Below are 14,950 nucleotides of genomic sequence, written 5' to 3' on the forward strand. Positions count from 1 at the left end.
CCTGAACTTGAAGGACAAACAAAGGAATCTGTGGACACAAGATGGAGAAGGGTACCTATCAAGGGCAGAAGGAGCTGGCTTTGGGTTTTCTGCAAGGAACAAAGTATGAGGGAATGGCAGTTACAGGAAGATCTAGTGGGAGAAAAAGAGACAGAGAACTATTACACCCTGCTAAAATATCACCCAGATCCCAGATACATAGAGATGTCTCAATTGCAGAGCAGAACACAAGAACATGGTGCAGGCACAAATACCTTTCTTTGTGGTGGGGGTGGACAACTTCCAAGGATATTAGCAGACAGTTCCAAGAAATACCAAACTGAAGTGCTCCATAATGGAAGCTCCACAATGGACGCCTGTGGTCAGTAGGAGCCGATGTAAATGGATTACAGCAAGTGACAGATAATTATACAAAATCTGGTTACAGAACAGATTGTAACAATATTAAAGCTTGTCGAGTAAAGAGAATAATATAATTAGCAAACATTGGGGGTGTGCAGGGTGCTGTGATTCAAAATAAAGATGCTCTGACCTGGGACTATGGACCTCACATCATCCTCACTGGAAGGACAGTCCCTGGGGACATCCTTAGGCGGGGGTGTTCTTAAGGCATTACCACAGGGCGAGGAAGTCACAGATTGAACAGAGGCCAACTAGAAGGGTCAAGAGTCAGGACACCTGAGCATCAGAGGGGACAATCACTGACATAGGTTACACAGGATTCTGCTGGCTTCTAGTACTAGAAGTTTATTGGCTGTATCATGCATGTATCTCACAGCTCTGGGTTGAGGAGTCCCATAGCAACTCTTGCCTTTTCCAGCTTCTAGTGACCACGTGCATTTCTCAGTGTGGGGTCTCTGGTTCCCTTCATCTCCATTATCACATTAACCTCTGACTCTAATCTGGTCTGCTTGTCTCTCCACTAGGAGACCCTAGATGGTACCAGACCACCTAGAGAATCCTAAATACTATTTCACCACAAGCTCTTAATCCCACTTGCAAAGTGTCTTCTGTACTATATGATCACAGGACTCCAGGATCAGCACAGTGATATTAACACAAGATGTCACACATGACAAGTCAACATAACTGCAGAGTTAGTACATGATTCTCAGAGAGGAATACAGGAGCTATCTCTGTCATTGTGGGATTGCCATTAAACTTCATTACTTTGAGAGCTAGTGTCTTAGGGTTTCTATTGCTATAATAAAACACTAAGACCAAAAAGGAAGTTGGGGAAGAAAGGGTTTATTTGGCTTATCATATCACTCTTCATCATTGAAGGAAGTCAGGACAAGAACTCAAACAGGGCAGGAACCTGGAGGCATGGAGGGGTGCTGCTTACTGACTTGCTCCACATGACTTACTCAGCCTGCTTTCTTATAGAACCCAGGACCACCAGTGGAGGGATGGCACCACCCACCATGGGCTGGACCCTCCCCTATTGATCACTAATTGAGAAAATGCCTTAGTGCACAGCCACAGGAGAGGGTTTGTTGGGGAACTGGTGGATGATGGAGGCTATGACCCACAACAGGCCAAGTGCAGGAGGAGACCTTGGGTGCTACAGAGAGACCCAATCCATGTCTACAGGCCTCAGGCCCTCCATCATCTCTATGTTAAATCTCTCCGGCTTATGTTTTGAATTCCTTCCCCCACCCCAAGTCCAATACCCATAATCTGCATCCCAGGCAAATGCTGCCTCACTGAACTGCAGCCCAGCCCTTTGCCCCTCTCTTAGAGGACACTTGTGACTGCATTTCAGAATCACTCTGCTCTCCCAAATCCCCCCACAGAACCACACCTTCAAGGTAACATATGGTCTTAGTCTCTGGTCTCAGGAACCGGCCATGGACATGTTTTGAAGGTTTTTGTTCAGTGACCTGGGAAAGGGTCTCTGGCAGACCCGTTAGCTATATGGGTGGTCCTTGACTCTCCAGAGGCCCCCATCTCCTGCATCAAAAGGATGCAGGTGGATGTGAGGCAAGCCGGGTGTCACAGTGGTACTGAGGGAAGGGGGCAGGACCTCTCAGTTGTTGGTCTGGAGCCTGGGAGGGCAGAAACAACTTTGTCACGTGGTGGTGGTGGGGAAACTGCCTAGCCCAATGCCATATCTTCCTCTGAGGACATTACAGCCACTGCCAGGCTCAAGAGGGTCTCCTCCAGGTGAGACATAGATCAAGCTCCCCTTCCCCTTCCAGGCCAATGCAAAGTAATCAAGTTGACAGTGGGGTAGACTGAGGCCTTGGGCCGAGTCTGTCAGGGCCTTGAGGGGCAAGAGAGCCCCATCTTCCTGGGGTAGCCGGGTGGCACTTGCTAAAGAGCTTCTGGAGGGTGGAAGGGGGGTGTGGGTGGAGAGGTGGAGCAAGATGGGAGCCCTCATGGGCCAGACCCTGAAGGTGTGGCTCTGCCCACATCCAAGCAACAGAAGATGGATAGGGGAACTGGGCTCAGAACTTCACCGTATAGTTGCCCAGACTGACTCTGCTCCCAGGGAGCTCTCTCTCTCTGGGTGTCCAAGCACTTCATGGGACTTGAGACCCAGGGACAGTACGCTGGACCCTACAGAGCTAGGATCTGCCTGGCCTTGCTGGTTGGTGGCTTTCCTGCCCAGCACAGAGTGATGAAGACTCCCACATAAGTCCTCAGCCTGCCCTGAAGCACCTTCACCACCCTCCCCAGTTCAGCCTGGTCAGGACCCCCTCCTTCCTACTTCTTACTGCTACCCCCCCCCCACTGCAGGCCATCTCTCCCCTAGAGGAGATGGGGACTCTTCTTGGCTGCAAAGGGTCTTTTTCTTAGGCTCTCAGGGAAGTCAAGGTTGTAAGGATGCAGTCTCCACCACTAGTCCGAATATTCAGAATCAGCTGGCAAGCTGGCCCTTATTGTTTCTGTGAGGTGGCTGACTTATCGGGAGGTTCCTACTCCATTCCACCTCATCCGGTATGAGTTGGACTTCTCTTATGTCATTTCCACTTTCCAGTGTGCTTCCAGGCTACTGAGGTTCTCCTAGGAAAGCAGCCTAGCGCCCGGATGAGGCTGGATTGTCAGGTGCCATCTTCAGAGCTGGTACCATGGGGACAGGCATAGCATTCTCCCCATTAGTGACTGCCAGCTTCTTGGTTCTGGCCTCTTATGACACCTGCACCCTCTGATGGTGGTATTGGTGTTCTTGGGCCACCGTAACTGAGTGTCTTGAAGTCACAGTACCCGACAAGCTCTCAGTCCTGGAGGACAGATGTCCAGAGTTGGGGCTGGCTGGTCCATGCCAGGTTAGCTCTGCAGACCATAGCTGTGTGGCCTCAGCAAGGTGCACTTCGAAGAGCCTGTTCCTCACTGGTGACATTGTTGTCTATTCCCTTAAGCCTGAGAGGCTGCTGCCCACATGAGTGTTTGCAACCCCTCCCACGTGTGTATGTTGTGTTGTGTGCATGTGCATGCACATGTGTGTAGAGCCAGAGGACACCCTTTGGTGTCATACTCAGAAACACTCCCCTGTTCCACCTTTGTGACAGGCTCACTCACTGGCTTGGAGTTCACGAATTATGCTAGACTGTCTGGCCAGAGAATCCCCATTTCTGCCTCCCAGTATCGAGACTACAAGAACCAGCCACCACACCTGGCTTTTTTATGTGGTTTCTAAGCATTGATCTCAGGTCCTCACACTTACAAGAGGGGCACTTTACCAACTGAGCCATTTCAGCCTTACAGATGTGTGCGGCTGACTAGAGGCTAGGATAGGGTCCGCACATGGGGGCACCTGATGTGCTACAGTGGGGGAGGGAATACAGGCAGAGGCTCTCTCTAGGGATTAAGGGAACCCCGCACAAACGTCGAAGTTCGATGACTCTGAAGCCACAGCCCTGCCTAGTCCCGTGAGTCTTTCTGCAGCAGCCAGACCTACCAGGGACTGACCCGTGTCTTCCCGATTTCCTCTGCTGAAGCCTCCACTCCACTGGGAAGGTGTAGGATGGTGTAGGAGCGATCGGGTTGAACGAGATCTTAAGATGAGCCTTACCACAGGATTAGTGCTCTTGTAGGGAGAGAAGCCCGAGGAAACTCCTTTCAACAGTCAACACTCTACCTACCAGCACCTGTTGATTGACACTTCTGGCCCCCAAGTCTATGAGAATAACTGTCTGTGCTGGAAGCTGCCTCTGAGGGTTATTCAGTGACTGCTCATGACAACCCACAGCTGACAAAGACGAAGAGCAAACACAAGATACCTCCTGTTCGCACTCAAATGGAGGAGCTCAGGGTGGCTCATACAGCAGGCTATCGGAGGTGTATCGGGGATCCCCAGGAATGACAATGTCCCTCTCCCAACTAATCATGACTTCACAGAGGACCATCCTCCCCACTCCCTACCCCCACACTAGCCCTCTGGGTTCTGTTTTATGCTAATTCAGGAGGGATCTAATTTTGAGTCACACGATCGAGTCACTAGGATGTGGGCACAGAACATGGGCTTAGAAGGGCCAAGCAAGGTGCCCAGCTGTGTTGACTCAGGATGAGGTGAGGCATTCAGCCCCTGGAGATGCCAGATTCATCATCTCAGGGAGTCTCTGGGCATCACAGACAGGACATGGAAGGACTAGACTAGACTAGTTATGGTGGATGACTCAGGTGGTGAGAAAAGCTGTCCCACATGAACGGGATGGGTGCTCCTTAGCATCCACAGCCCCACAAGGTGATGACCATACTCTCTTAGCTCACAAACGTACTCTGTACTGACACCTCTCACGGTCACTGTGTTCTAGTCCTTTATCCTAGTCCTTCTGTTGGTCCTTGTTTGTAGCTTCCCAGGGCCCAAGCTCTGGGGTGGCAGCCCAAGTCCCAGAGTCCATGACCAGGCCAGGGATACCAGAAAGACGGAGGTGTAGCTAACCCTGGGACTACAACTCTATATCAAGGGGTCACCTGGCTTCTCTGCCCTTTACTCTGCCCCAGGACTCGCCTCCCAGGTTCTGTTCCTTCTTATGGATCCCAGGAGAGAGCAGGGGGACATATCAGGTGAGCCCCTGTATAGCTAAGTGTGGAGACATGAGCAAGCCCCATCCCCATGTACAATGGAGTGTGGAGATATGAGGAAACCTGGTCCCAGAAAAGTCTCAACCTGCATCTCGCTCAGGACACCTGAGAGTACCTGGAACATTCCAGAACCTTACAGACACCATCCTAATTCTTCTTGTTCAAACCAGGACTTGATTCAATCGTATAGGAGACACAAGAGGGTATCCTGGGGCACGGAAGGATGAAGAGCACACTGACATCCAGGGTTATCTCCAGGAGCGCACAGAGCTGGCCCTTCTGATTCGGATGACCCACTCACCTCACCTGAGCACCCCAGCCCGGAGGAGGGTGCAGAAAAAGTCAGGGCAGCAGGACTAGGCCTGCCCTGCTCATCAGTCAAGCCTGTGCAGAGCCTGGGAAGCACCCAGATGGCATTTTAAATGTAAGTCCCCATGGGAGGCAGCCCCACCTGGTGATTCCCTGGGCTCAGAAGCCTTGGGCAGGAACAAAGGGTAGAAACCAGTGCCAGCCAGTTGAAGCACTCAGCTTGCTCCAGGGCCACTCTGTCCCTGCAATCTGATCCCACCTGGCAGGGCTACCGTCATCCCCTGTTCTGTCCTCTGCTGTGACAGCTCCCATCTCCTGCCCCATCAGTTCCCTTGAAGCCTGCTCTCAACAGCTGTGAGGCTCCAGCTGACTAGGTAGCTCAAGTCCAGAGCATGGTGGCCTTTCAGGGGGTTCCCAGCCCAGAAGGATACAGTCTCAGATCCCATGCTCCAGCCCTTCCTGTCCTGATGAGGACTGTTGCCTCAGTCCTCATCACCAGTGGATCCTTCTTGAACCCTTTCTGTCCTCCTGGACTCTTGGCCAGGCATGACCTCCGTATTCCACCCACCATTACTTTGGCTCAAGCCAGCCACACCCTCCATCCTGCCAGCTCCCTTCCCCTTTCAGATACCTGATGCCTGTTCCTCTTCTGTGGGTTAACCTGGGAGCCACAAGGAACCCCAAAGGAGGACCAGTGGTGCTCCTAGTCCCTCCTCCCACCCCAGAGCTTCCCTTGAGGGCTTCATGCACAAACTCTGGTCCCAGTGCCCCCGGGCACCTGATGCTGGCTCAAGATGCAGATAGTGGGCTACTTGTCCTGGAAGGGATGTCCGGAGAGTGGGGTGCATGTAGGACTGCCCAGCAGAGGCAGAGCCTGGGGTTCTGTTCCAGAGTGGTGATACACAGTAGAAGGAGCGGAAGTACGATGAGGACAGGGTGTGGGAAGGTGTGCCGGTGGTTGGGATGTGGAGCCAGGCTCTGGCCCCGAGGGCAAGCACACTCAAGAGTGGATGGGGAGGGCACTTAGTGGGCACCCAGCTATCCGAGGCACTTGTGAGACAGTCCTGATGATCCTGGTGGAGTTCTCCACACCCAGCTCAGCTCCACTCCATCAGCAGCACTGCCCAGCCCAACTCTACCCTCATTAACAATTGCAGTGAGAGGTTCTGAGTGCAAGAATGTCCCTGGAGGCACCCTTCCTGTATCTCTCTGCTTGGAGACCTGGGTGGAGGGCCTGCATCTCCTGAGAAGGATCCAGCCCAATTCCCAAAGAGCAATTGACCCTCTTCAGTTCCTGGCAGGCTGGGAAAGGGGGCACCATAGTCTCTGTACCCCCATGCCTCTGTCCTCAATTGGGGGTGCCCCTCTGCCCTGGTAATAAGGGCAATGCCTGTCTCCCCATTTTTCTGGTTATGTCATAAAATACTCAATGTTGTTGCCTCAGAGAAATGAGCCAAGGTCCACTCCACTGCCTGAGAGCTAGGGACAGCACAAATGATGCCTGCTCTGGCTTGCCATCTGCAGCAGCACCTTGGACTCCTGAAGAGTCCTCCCCCCTCCAAGGCTTGAACTGAGGAGGCTAATCCAGGGTCAAACCTGCTCCCACCTGCCTGGAGCCCAGCCAGTGGTCACCTGCTAGGTCCCATGTCCCCGTGGTTGGCTATTCTGAGCAGCCGGGTATTGGCCTGTACATCTTGCAGACAAAGCCCCAGTGGTGGTGCAGAAACCCGGGTTTCCTCTTACAGGCCAAGGACAAGACTCTGAAATTAAGACACGCCTACAACACCGCAGCCCAAGGCCTTTCGTGACATCCTCCCAGGGGTCTTCACTCATTCAGAGAGAGGATCCGAGTCTGTGTCCCCCAGACCTGGAAGGGTGGTTCCATGTAGAGAGGGCACCCAACCTTGTTAAGATGCCCCAGACCCTGGAGCTGGAACAGTAAGATGCCATAAGGGGCAGGGAACCTAGAACCTTGGATGTGACAGGATCCACTGAGCTCCCTCTGACTGCTGCTTCCCAGAAGACCCCAGGACTCAGACTCAGCCCAAAAGGTGAGAGTTTACCCAGGGCTACATGGGCTCCTAATGTGGGTGAGATCTCAACTCTGCCCCTCATGGGCTGTGTGCAGTACGCAGTATCCTCAAGAGTGGCCAGGCTGGCAGTGCAGCCTCATTTGTCCACGTGGGTGGCTGAGCACCTCCCTGTCAAGGCCTCTGAGGCTGTGGTGACTCACCACCAGTGGCTTTATTTCTCTGGAGAACAGAAAACCCACACGGCCCTTCCTGCCAGCTTACAGCCTGCCAAGAGTTGGGGTGCAGCTCGCCCCACTTTGGCCCTGCAGAGCTAGCTATAGGGCAAAACTGGGGGTGGGGAGAGTGGGGTGAGGCTAAACCTCTAGTCTGCACCCATGCTTTGCTGGAGCAGCTCACACTTACCCCAGATCCCCCCTCACTGAGACCACTGCCCTGGGCCCTGGAGGTTCTGTGCTGCACTATCCGGTCACAAGAGCCCATCACTGGCATCCTAAGACCCCATCCCAGGACCCCAACCTGCTACTCCATAGAACTCCTAAGAGTGGGTGGGACAGATGGAGCCTGTCCTTCCTTTCTATCCCAGACTAAGCACGCCTAGACACATGGCACAGCTGCCTGGTTCATCATCATACTTGGGAAGTGCCCCCAGTCCCACCCTTCACTTTGAGAACCAGTGATGGTGCAGAAGGAAGAAGGGAAAGCGCATGGGCGATGAGGAGGAAAGGGACAAGGCTCCTCAAGTGGGAGTGACGGCAGGGCCATCAGGCCAGGTCCCAAGCAGCAGGAGGGACCATCCAACACCTGTCCTCCCTGCCCTTAGGTTGAAGTCTGCTCAGAGCTGGGTCTATGTACAACAGGGCTCAGGTGTTCCAGGACAGATCTCAGCCCACAGTTTTCTGTATCACCTGCCTGTGATGAGGACCTGGGGACTGAGAGGGGCCGGAGCCACTCACTCTCTGCAGCTGATATGAAAGCAGCCCCTGAGAGAGATGGGGGAGAGGGTTAGAGATAAGGGGGTGACTTGGAAGGGGAGGGAGATCTTTCAGGATGATGCTCTGGGTTTCTCAGAGTTGAGGGCTGTGCCAGCTCTGGTTATTTTCAGTTTTACTGTTTTAAAATTTATGTTTCATATATTTCACAATCAAAAGTACTGAACAAAGTGTCATGGACCTGATAGCAGTTTTTTACCCCACCGGGGCAGAAGACAATTGTTGCCAGGCAGACTGTGACTGCCACCGTATGGCTGACAACAGAAACCTTCACTATCCATGGCTAGAAAGGGAGGCATAGTCTTTCAGTTACATCAACCACAGTCACTGGCATCTGTCTAGTCAGGCACCAGGCACTTCAGGGAGAAGGATGCTGTTTCTTACCCAGCACTGGGAGAATCTTCTGCAGCTGCTATTTCCTGGAATTCATTAAATCCCAGTGGAGCGGGCACCCAGGAAGAAGGGGGCACTGACTTAGGATGTCAGGCACAGGAAATTGGACCCACCGAAGGCCCAGCCCTGCCCTGTGAGGGTCCCAGGAGGACAAAAGAATCCCCACCTACAGATGGCAGGGCCAAGACTACCATCTCTCCATGTCTGGGAAGACATTGCTAACTAGACCACCGCCAGGTCATCCTTCTTGGACAGGTTTGTCTGTTACAGCAGCCCTTGACTCAAAAGACAAGAAAGCACAAAATTTAAAAGCACCTCTACACCAGCAGTGGCACACAACTGCACTTGAGGAGCTGAGGCAGGAGGATAGTGAATCAAAGCAAGTCCCGATTATATAGCAAAAGACAAATGAATAAACACACCTTCACAGTACCCAGACTCCCTCCTTGGTTCTAATCAGTGAAGACTTGGCACACACACACACACACACACACACACACACACACACACACACACACACACACACACGCCCCTTCGCCCTGCTCTGTGTGATTGATGGTTCTCAACACCAAGGGAGATCTGGTAGGATATAGTTTCCAGCAGGCAAAGCAACTGACTGTCAAGATAATTCTTCGCAAGCACTCCAGCTCTGTACACATAGTCCCCACACACTGACCTACTCACAGAAATGATTTCTTTTCCAGTGTGATTCCAGCAGTTGGTTTCTTAAGTGCCCAGTGTGTGTCCTGACAATTTGCAGGCTCGTGTGCTTTCTGTTCTAACTCAAGTAATTGCATTGTTTGGGGAGAACTGCATCCCAGTCCAGGGTTGGGGGGGACCTAGCCTTGGGAAGGTGACGCAGAGAAGTGGAGGTTCCTGATCATAAGCCTTCTCCTCTCCAACCAGCCTTCACAGTCTGCCAGAGTCCTTCACCATCTTTCCTTGCTGGTGTGAAAGCGCCTCCCCTGAGGCTGACAGCGAGAACAGTAATGTTTACCCAAGACAGTTATTTGGGGAAAAGGCAGAAAGAGATCTTTCTTTCCAGCTTCTTGCTGAGCCTCTCCACTTATGAGTTATTCCCATGGGCTCATTTTGTTGATCCCTGCTTAAAGCACAGAGGAGAATTTGAGGCAAGGGAACGTCATAACACCTTCACTCTGAAAATGTGACCACGCTGAAAATGAGCCTGAAGGACGCTGACCCCTGATGACTTCCTGCTCGGGGCTGCGGGGCTCCGTGGCCCTATTGCGTTGAGTTCTGGCTGGTCCCCAAATCAATGGTGCGCTGGGTTTGGGGCTAAGAGAGAGTGCTCCCCGGGAGACAGAGCTAGCTCCCTACTTCCTCCCCCCCGCCCCCAACTCCGAGCAGCTCAGTCTCAGAGCCTGCTAGCACCGGGGTCCGAGTCCGGCTCCAAACCCCTTCAGGGAGATGCACCCCAATCCCAACCCATCCAAAACTTCTCGCCAGGGAAGCCTGAAGCCCGGAAAGTTGAAGGGCGATGCGGCTGTGGGGGTGGGTGGGTGGGGGTGCATACGGGGCTCAGCACCTCGGACAGCTCCGTCACTTACCTATCATCGTTCGGGAAAGGCTGGTCGCCCAGAAGCAGGTCACGGAATCGGTACCGCGGCGGCAAGGGCAGCACCTCCGTGTCCCGGTCGTTCATTGTTGAGACTGGCGGCCGGAGCACGTCCCCGCGGCCGACTTTCTCCGCGCAGGGCCGCCTGCTGCACACGGCAGCGCCCCCTCACCGCCCGCGCCCTCGCTGGACTCTGCGCAGACCCCCGGCCAGCAGCTTCTGGACCTCTGCGACCCCCCCGGGGGCGGGGCAAGCACCTGCAGGGGGCGGGGCTGAGGGAGGGGCTAGGCAGGGGCGGGGCGCCTTCCGGGTCCTCTGGGCCCTGTATGAGGCTCTTTTCCTGCCACCCCAGGATGTGTGGAGATGGGAGTGGTCATGGCTAACTCTAGAACAGCCTTTACGAAGGTCCCTGGTCTTCTTTGGGTTGGCATGGGAGCCCTTTTCTTCCCTGGACCTGGGCCAGGCAAGCCTCCCCGCCTCCACAGTCCAGCTCCAAGACCATTTGCTCAGCTTTCTTCAGGTTCTGGAGCCCGAAGTCTCCACCCTCAAGGTCTCCTCTCAGCTTCTCTCACTACTGAGTGGCAAGAGGCAGAGAGACAGTTTAAGAAGAGACCCTTTAGGGTCAACAAATTGGAAGAGATGAGAGCCACGACTCTGGGCTTCCACAGACTCTTACCCAATCATGGGAGTCCGGCGGCGTAGTGACATGTTGTAGAGCTTGGGGGTGGGGCAGCCTATGTACACCAGGAAGGTCTCCTCCCCAGCGGCCAGCAGTCCTCCGACCCTTTGCCTTCCCGTCTTCCTCTTCCTCCATATCCATATTCAGCTGCACTCACCATACACAGCACCTGGAGCGGGGCTGGCAGAGTCTCCCAGGCTCCAGTTCTCTGCCTCCTGGGGCAACAGGCTGGACACATCTATCCTGAAGGCCAAGAACCCCTAACTATCTGTAGAAACCCCAACTTACAGCATTGGACCCAGTAAGCAACTTACATATACCAAGAGGGCACAGACTCAGACCCACGGTACCCACGAAGTGATGGAGCTGTGGACCTTGGCCCAAGTGGGGGACTGTAGTCCACTGGGCTCCTGACCTAACCAGAGTCCTGTGCTTCCTGTGCCCTGGCATGGCAGAGCTTCTTGGGGAGCTTCAGCCCCAGGCCAGTCTCAGTCTAGGCTTCCAGCGGCCCAGGATGCAGGAGGTGGAACTCCTAATCCCCGACTCTCGGACTGAGCAGTGCCCCAGCTTGGCTCGGCCAAGAGCAAAGAGCCCAAGAAGGCAGCCAGTCTTCACACTCACATACTCAGCACTAGCCTCCTGGGCCTGTTGAAGCTTCTCTAAATAAGGACTGGGGGCAAGGGGTTTGTCCTGTGTTTGTCCAAAGTAGGTCACAGGCTGTGTGACTGGCATGAGGGCAGAAGAAGGAGGGAGCATTTGCTTCAGGCAGGGGTTGAACTCTCTCATTCTCAAGTTGGGAAGAGTGTGTGGGCTCCCTGGGCTTCCCCCACCCCCAGACTACCAGCAGGCAGGTAAGTATGGGTACTCCCTCCCTCTGGAGGTGGGGGGGGATGCTCAGTGGCTGTCTCAGGCCATGGCTGCCAGTGACAACACTCACGTGCTTCTCAGGTCACAGATTCAATCTCCAGGATCTGGCAGCCCTTGAAAAATAACATTTTCCTAATTGCATCCGTGGAGTTGCTTGTTTTTTCTTAGTCACAAGCTGGCTGGGCCTGGGGAGGTACTGGGAGGTGGGAAAGCATGTGGCCAGGGGGCAGGGCTATATTTCCTTTGGCAAGCCTCCAGGGACCACCCCGTCCCTAGGAGCTCCTCTCTCTGCTGTTCTGACCTTCTGGGCACTTCTGAGCTTTCTCTCCTGGCCTTAAGCTCCAGTAGGGGTGTGTGTGGGGGGAGAACCTCTGCTTACTTCAGGGGGCCCCAGGGGAAGGAAATGCACCTGGAGTCCAGAGGCCTGGCCCCACCCCCACCCAGCTGTGGTTTGGGTGAGTGACAAGGGCAGGCTGTCCTTGCAGCCTTGGAGTGCTGCTGTAACACACGAGTGAGCAGGCAATGTGAGCAGGCATCCCACAGGCCTCCTGGCACCTTCGTGTTCCCTGGGCAGTGCCTACCCCCTCCATACCCTGTGAACTTGAACATGACTGTTGTGCAGGCCAGGGGCCCCAGAGCCTCTTAGAAGAGTGCCCATGGTAGGGGAGATGTGGTTGAAATTCTGCTCACTGCACAGTCTGGGCATTGAGGACAGTGTGGGGACTCAGATGTGTTGGGAAGAATTTGGGGGCATGCAGGGCAGGGCAACTAGGGGATTCTGTAAAGGTGGAAGAACACTTCCTAATCTGCTTTCCATTCCTTCCCTAGTGACCCTGGGAGAGCCCAGGAGGCAGCTGGGATCCGGAGTTGATCTTTACTATCTATCTTCTGTGAAATGGCTGTGCCAGTGAATGCCTGTTTCTATAAGAATTTGATGTTTTGTGACTCAAAGAAGTTGTTCACATCTCAGGCCCTCAGCCCACCCTTAGGACAAGGTATGGAGTTCAGCTTATGAGACTCACAGCCCACCCCACCCCCACCTCAAGTCGAAGGCAGAACCAGCAAGGGATAGTATTGCTCTCCCAAGAAAGTCTGTCAGCTCTGGCTGAGAGCTACCTGCTCCTCTCAGGGGTCCAGTGATGGTCAAGGGTTCTAACTGCCTGGGTAGGTAGCCTTAAGCAAGTCCCGTCACCTGAATCTTGGTTTCCTCATCTGGAAATGAATGTATCCATGTTGTTTGTCCTCACAGGGCCACTGTAGAATAGCAGAATAATAACAGGATGGTAAGCATGCGTTGCTCCGTGCAGCACTATTGAATCTCAACAATTCCTAGTCTGGGACAGAGCTCAAGTTGGGCCTCAGGGCCAACCTATCCAGGTCATCTGGAAGACCGTTTGGAGAGCTTAGTCTTAGGTCACCAGTCTAGGTGATCCATCCAGAGAGGGCAAAGAGGACACAGCCCAGCATTCACGACAGCACGGGTACTCACCGGAGTGCATGAAATCACGGCCTGACTCTGAAGCCTTCTCAGTAGCTGTTCAGTGCTAGGCTCTTCCAGGAGCCACATGGTAGCACAGAATGATGAGAACATCCCCAAGCAGGACTGTTACCAGCCCTTGTACAAGGTGAGGGCATACGGATTCAGAAGTGTCAGAAGCTCAAGGATGCTCCAGGGCAGAGCCCTGGGAGCGTTGATGCTACAACCATCCTATCAGTAACAAAGTGCCTGGTAAAAGCAACCTAAGGGACAAAAGATTCATTATGGCTCACAGTCGAAGGGTACAGTCCACCATGGTGGAGAAGACATGGCTGCAGGAGGGTGAGGCCGTCGGTCACATGGCATCCAGTCAGGAAGTAGAGAGAGATACATGTTGGTGCTGAGTTCACTTTCTCCTTTTTTATTCAGTCTGGGCCCCCAGCCCTCAGATCATGCTGCCCACACTTAGGGTGGGTCTTCATACCTCAGTTAACTTAACCTAGGAACTCTTTCAGACACGTCCAGAAAGTTGTCTCCTAGGTGACTCTAGATGTTGTTGAGTTAACCATCAATATTAACCATCACACATCTACTCCTTGTCAGCTTGACATCTAGACATATCACTTTTAAGTTATAAACCTTTCTCCTCTTATCCCTAAAGGCTTAAAACTGTTTAATAATGTAAAATAGATTTATTCCAGCTTAAGTCTTATCTGAGACTCAAGGCAAACTCTTAACTGTGAGCTCCTACAAAAGAGAGAGAGAGAGAGAGAGAGAGAGAGAGAGAGAGAGAGAGAGAGAGAGTTATATGCTTGCAATATATAGTGGCATGCAGTAAACACCCCCCCTCCAAAAGGGAGGGATGGGAGCATACCAAGGAACAATCAGACTGAATGAGTCTGAAAGCCAGTGAGGGAAACACCAAACCCTGTAGCTCCATGTTGGGCATCTGAGGCTCATGATAGTATCAGTTGCAGCCCAAAGATAGCCACCCACTTTCAGCTCTGCTGCCTCTATCTTGCAGTAGGAGAGCTTGGATTACAAATGTGCTACTGCATTCATTTTTTTTTTTTTTCATGGGTTCAGGGCCGGAACTCAGGTCAGCAGCCTTGAGAGTACACATAGTCTCTCATGTGGGCCAACTCCACTCCAAGCTTTCAGCTCCTCTCAGCTAATATCCTATGGTCTTGGCATTGCCAACATCCTAGGGTCTCCACTGCAGCTCAGATTTCACCTCCACAGTTTTACAAAATGGTCTCATTTACACAATGAACTCATGTGTTTGAATGCTTGGCCTATAGGGAGTTGGCATTATTAGGAGGTGTGTCCTTGTTGGAGTAGGTGTGGCCTTGTTGGAGGAAGTGTGTCACTGTGGGAGTGGGCTTTGAGGTCTCATATGCTACACCCAGTGTGGGGGACAGTTCACTTCCTGTTGCCTGCAGATCAACATGTAGAACTCTCAGCTACCTCTCCAGTACCATGCCTGCCTGCAGGCTGCCCTGCTTCCTGCCATGATGATAATAGACTAAACCTTTGAAACTGTAAGCCAGCCCCAATTAAATATTTTCTTTTATAAGAGTTGCTGTAGCCGGGCGG

The 14,950-nt window shown here is 53.1% G+C and overlaps 1 protein-coding gene across 4 annotated transcripts in view; it reads right to left on the bottom strand.

The window, feature by feature from the left end:
• Kcnt1 (potassium sodium-activated channel subfamily T member 1) overlaps window positions 1-10,531 on the bottom strand; it is a 61,710-nt gene extending 51,179 nt beyond the window's left edge. For 2 of the 4 annotated variants that reach the window (XM_015999487.3, XM_006980996.4), the window contains exon 1: window positions 10,324-10,531. In XM_015999487.3, the coding sequence (XP_015854973.1) occupies window positions 10,324-10,418 (95 nt within the window). In that variant the 5' untranslated portion in view covers window positions 10,419-10,531. The remainder of the gene's footprint in view (window positions 1-10,323) is intronic. The other 2 variants (XM_006980997.4, XM_015999485.3) reach the window with 1 other exon arrangement.
• Window positions 10,532-14,950: the final 4,419 nt, after the last annotated feature.

The sequence above is a fragment of the Peromyscus maniculatus genome, chromosome 4, assembly GCF_049852395.1.
Source record: "Peromyscus maniculatus bairdii isolate BWxNUB_F1_BW_parent chromosome 4, HU_Pman_BW_mat_3.1, whole genome shotgun sequence".
Classification (NCBI taxonomy): domain Eukaryota; kingdom Metazoa; phylum Chordata; class Mammalia; order Rodentia; family Cricetidae; genus Peromyscus; species Peromyscus maniculatus.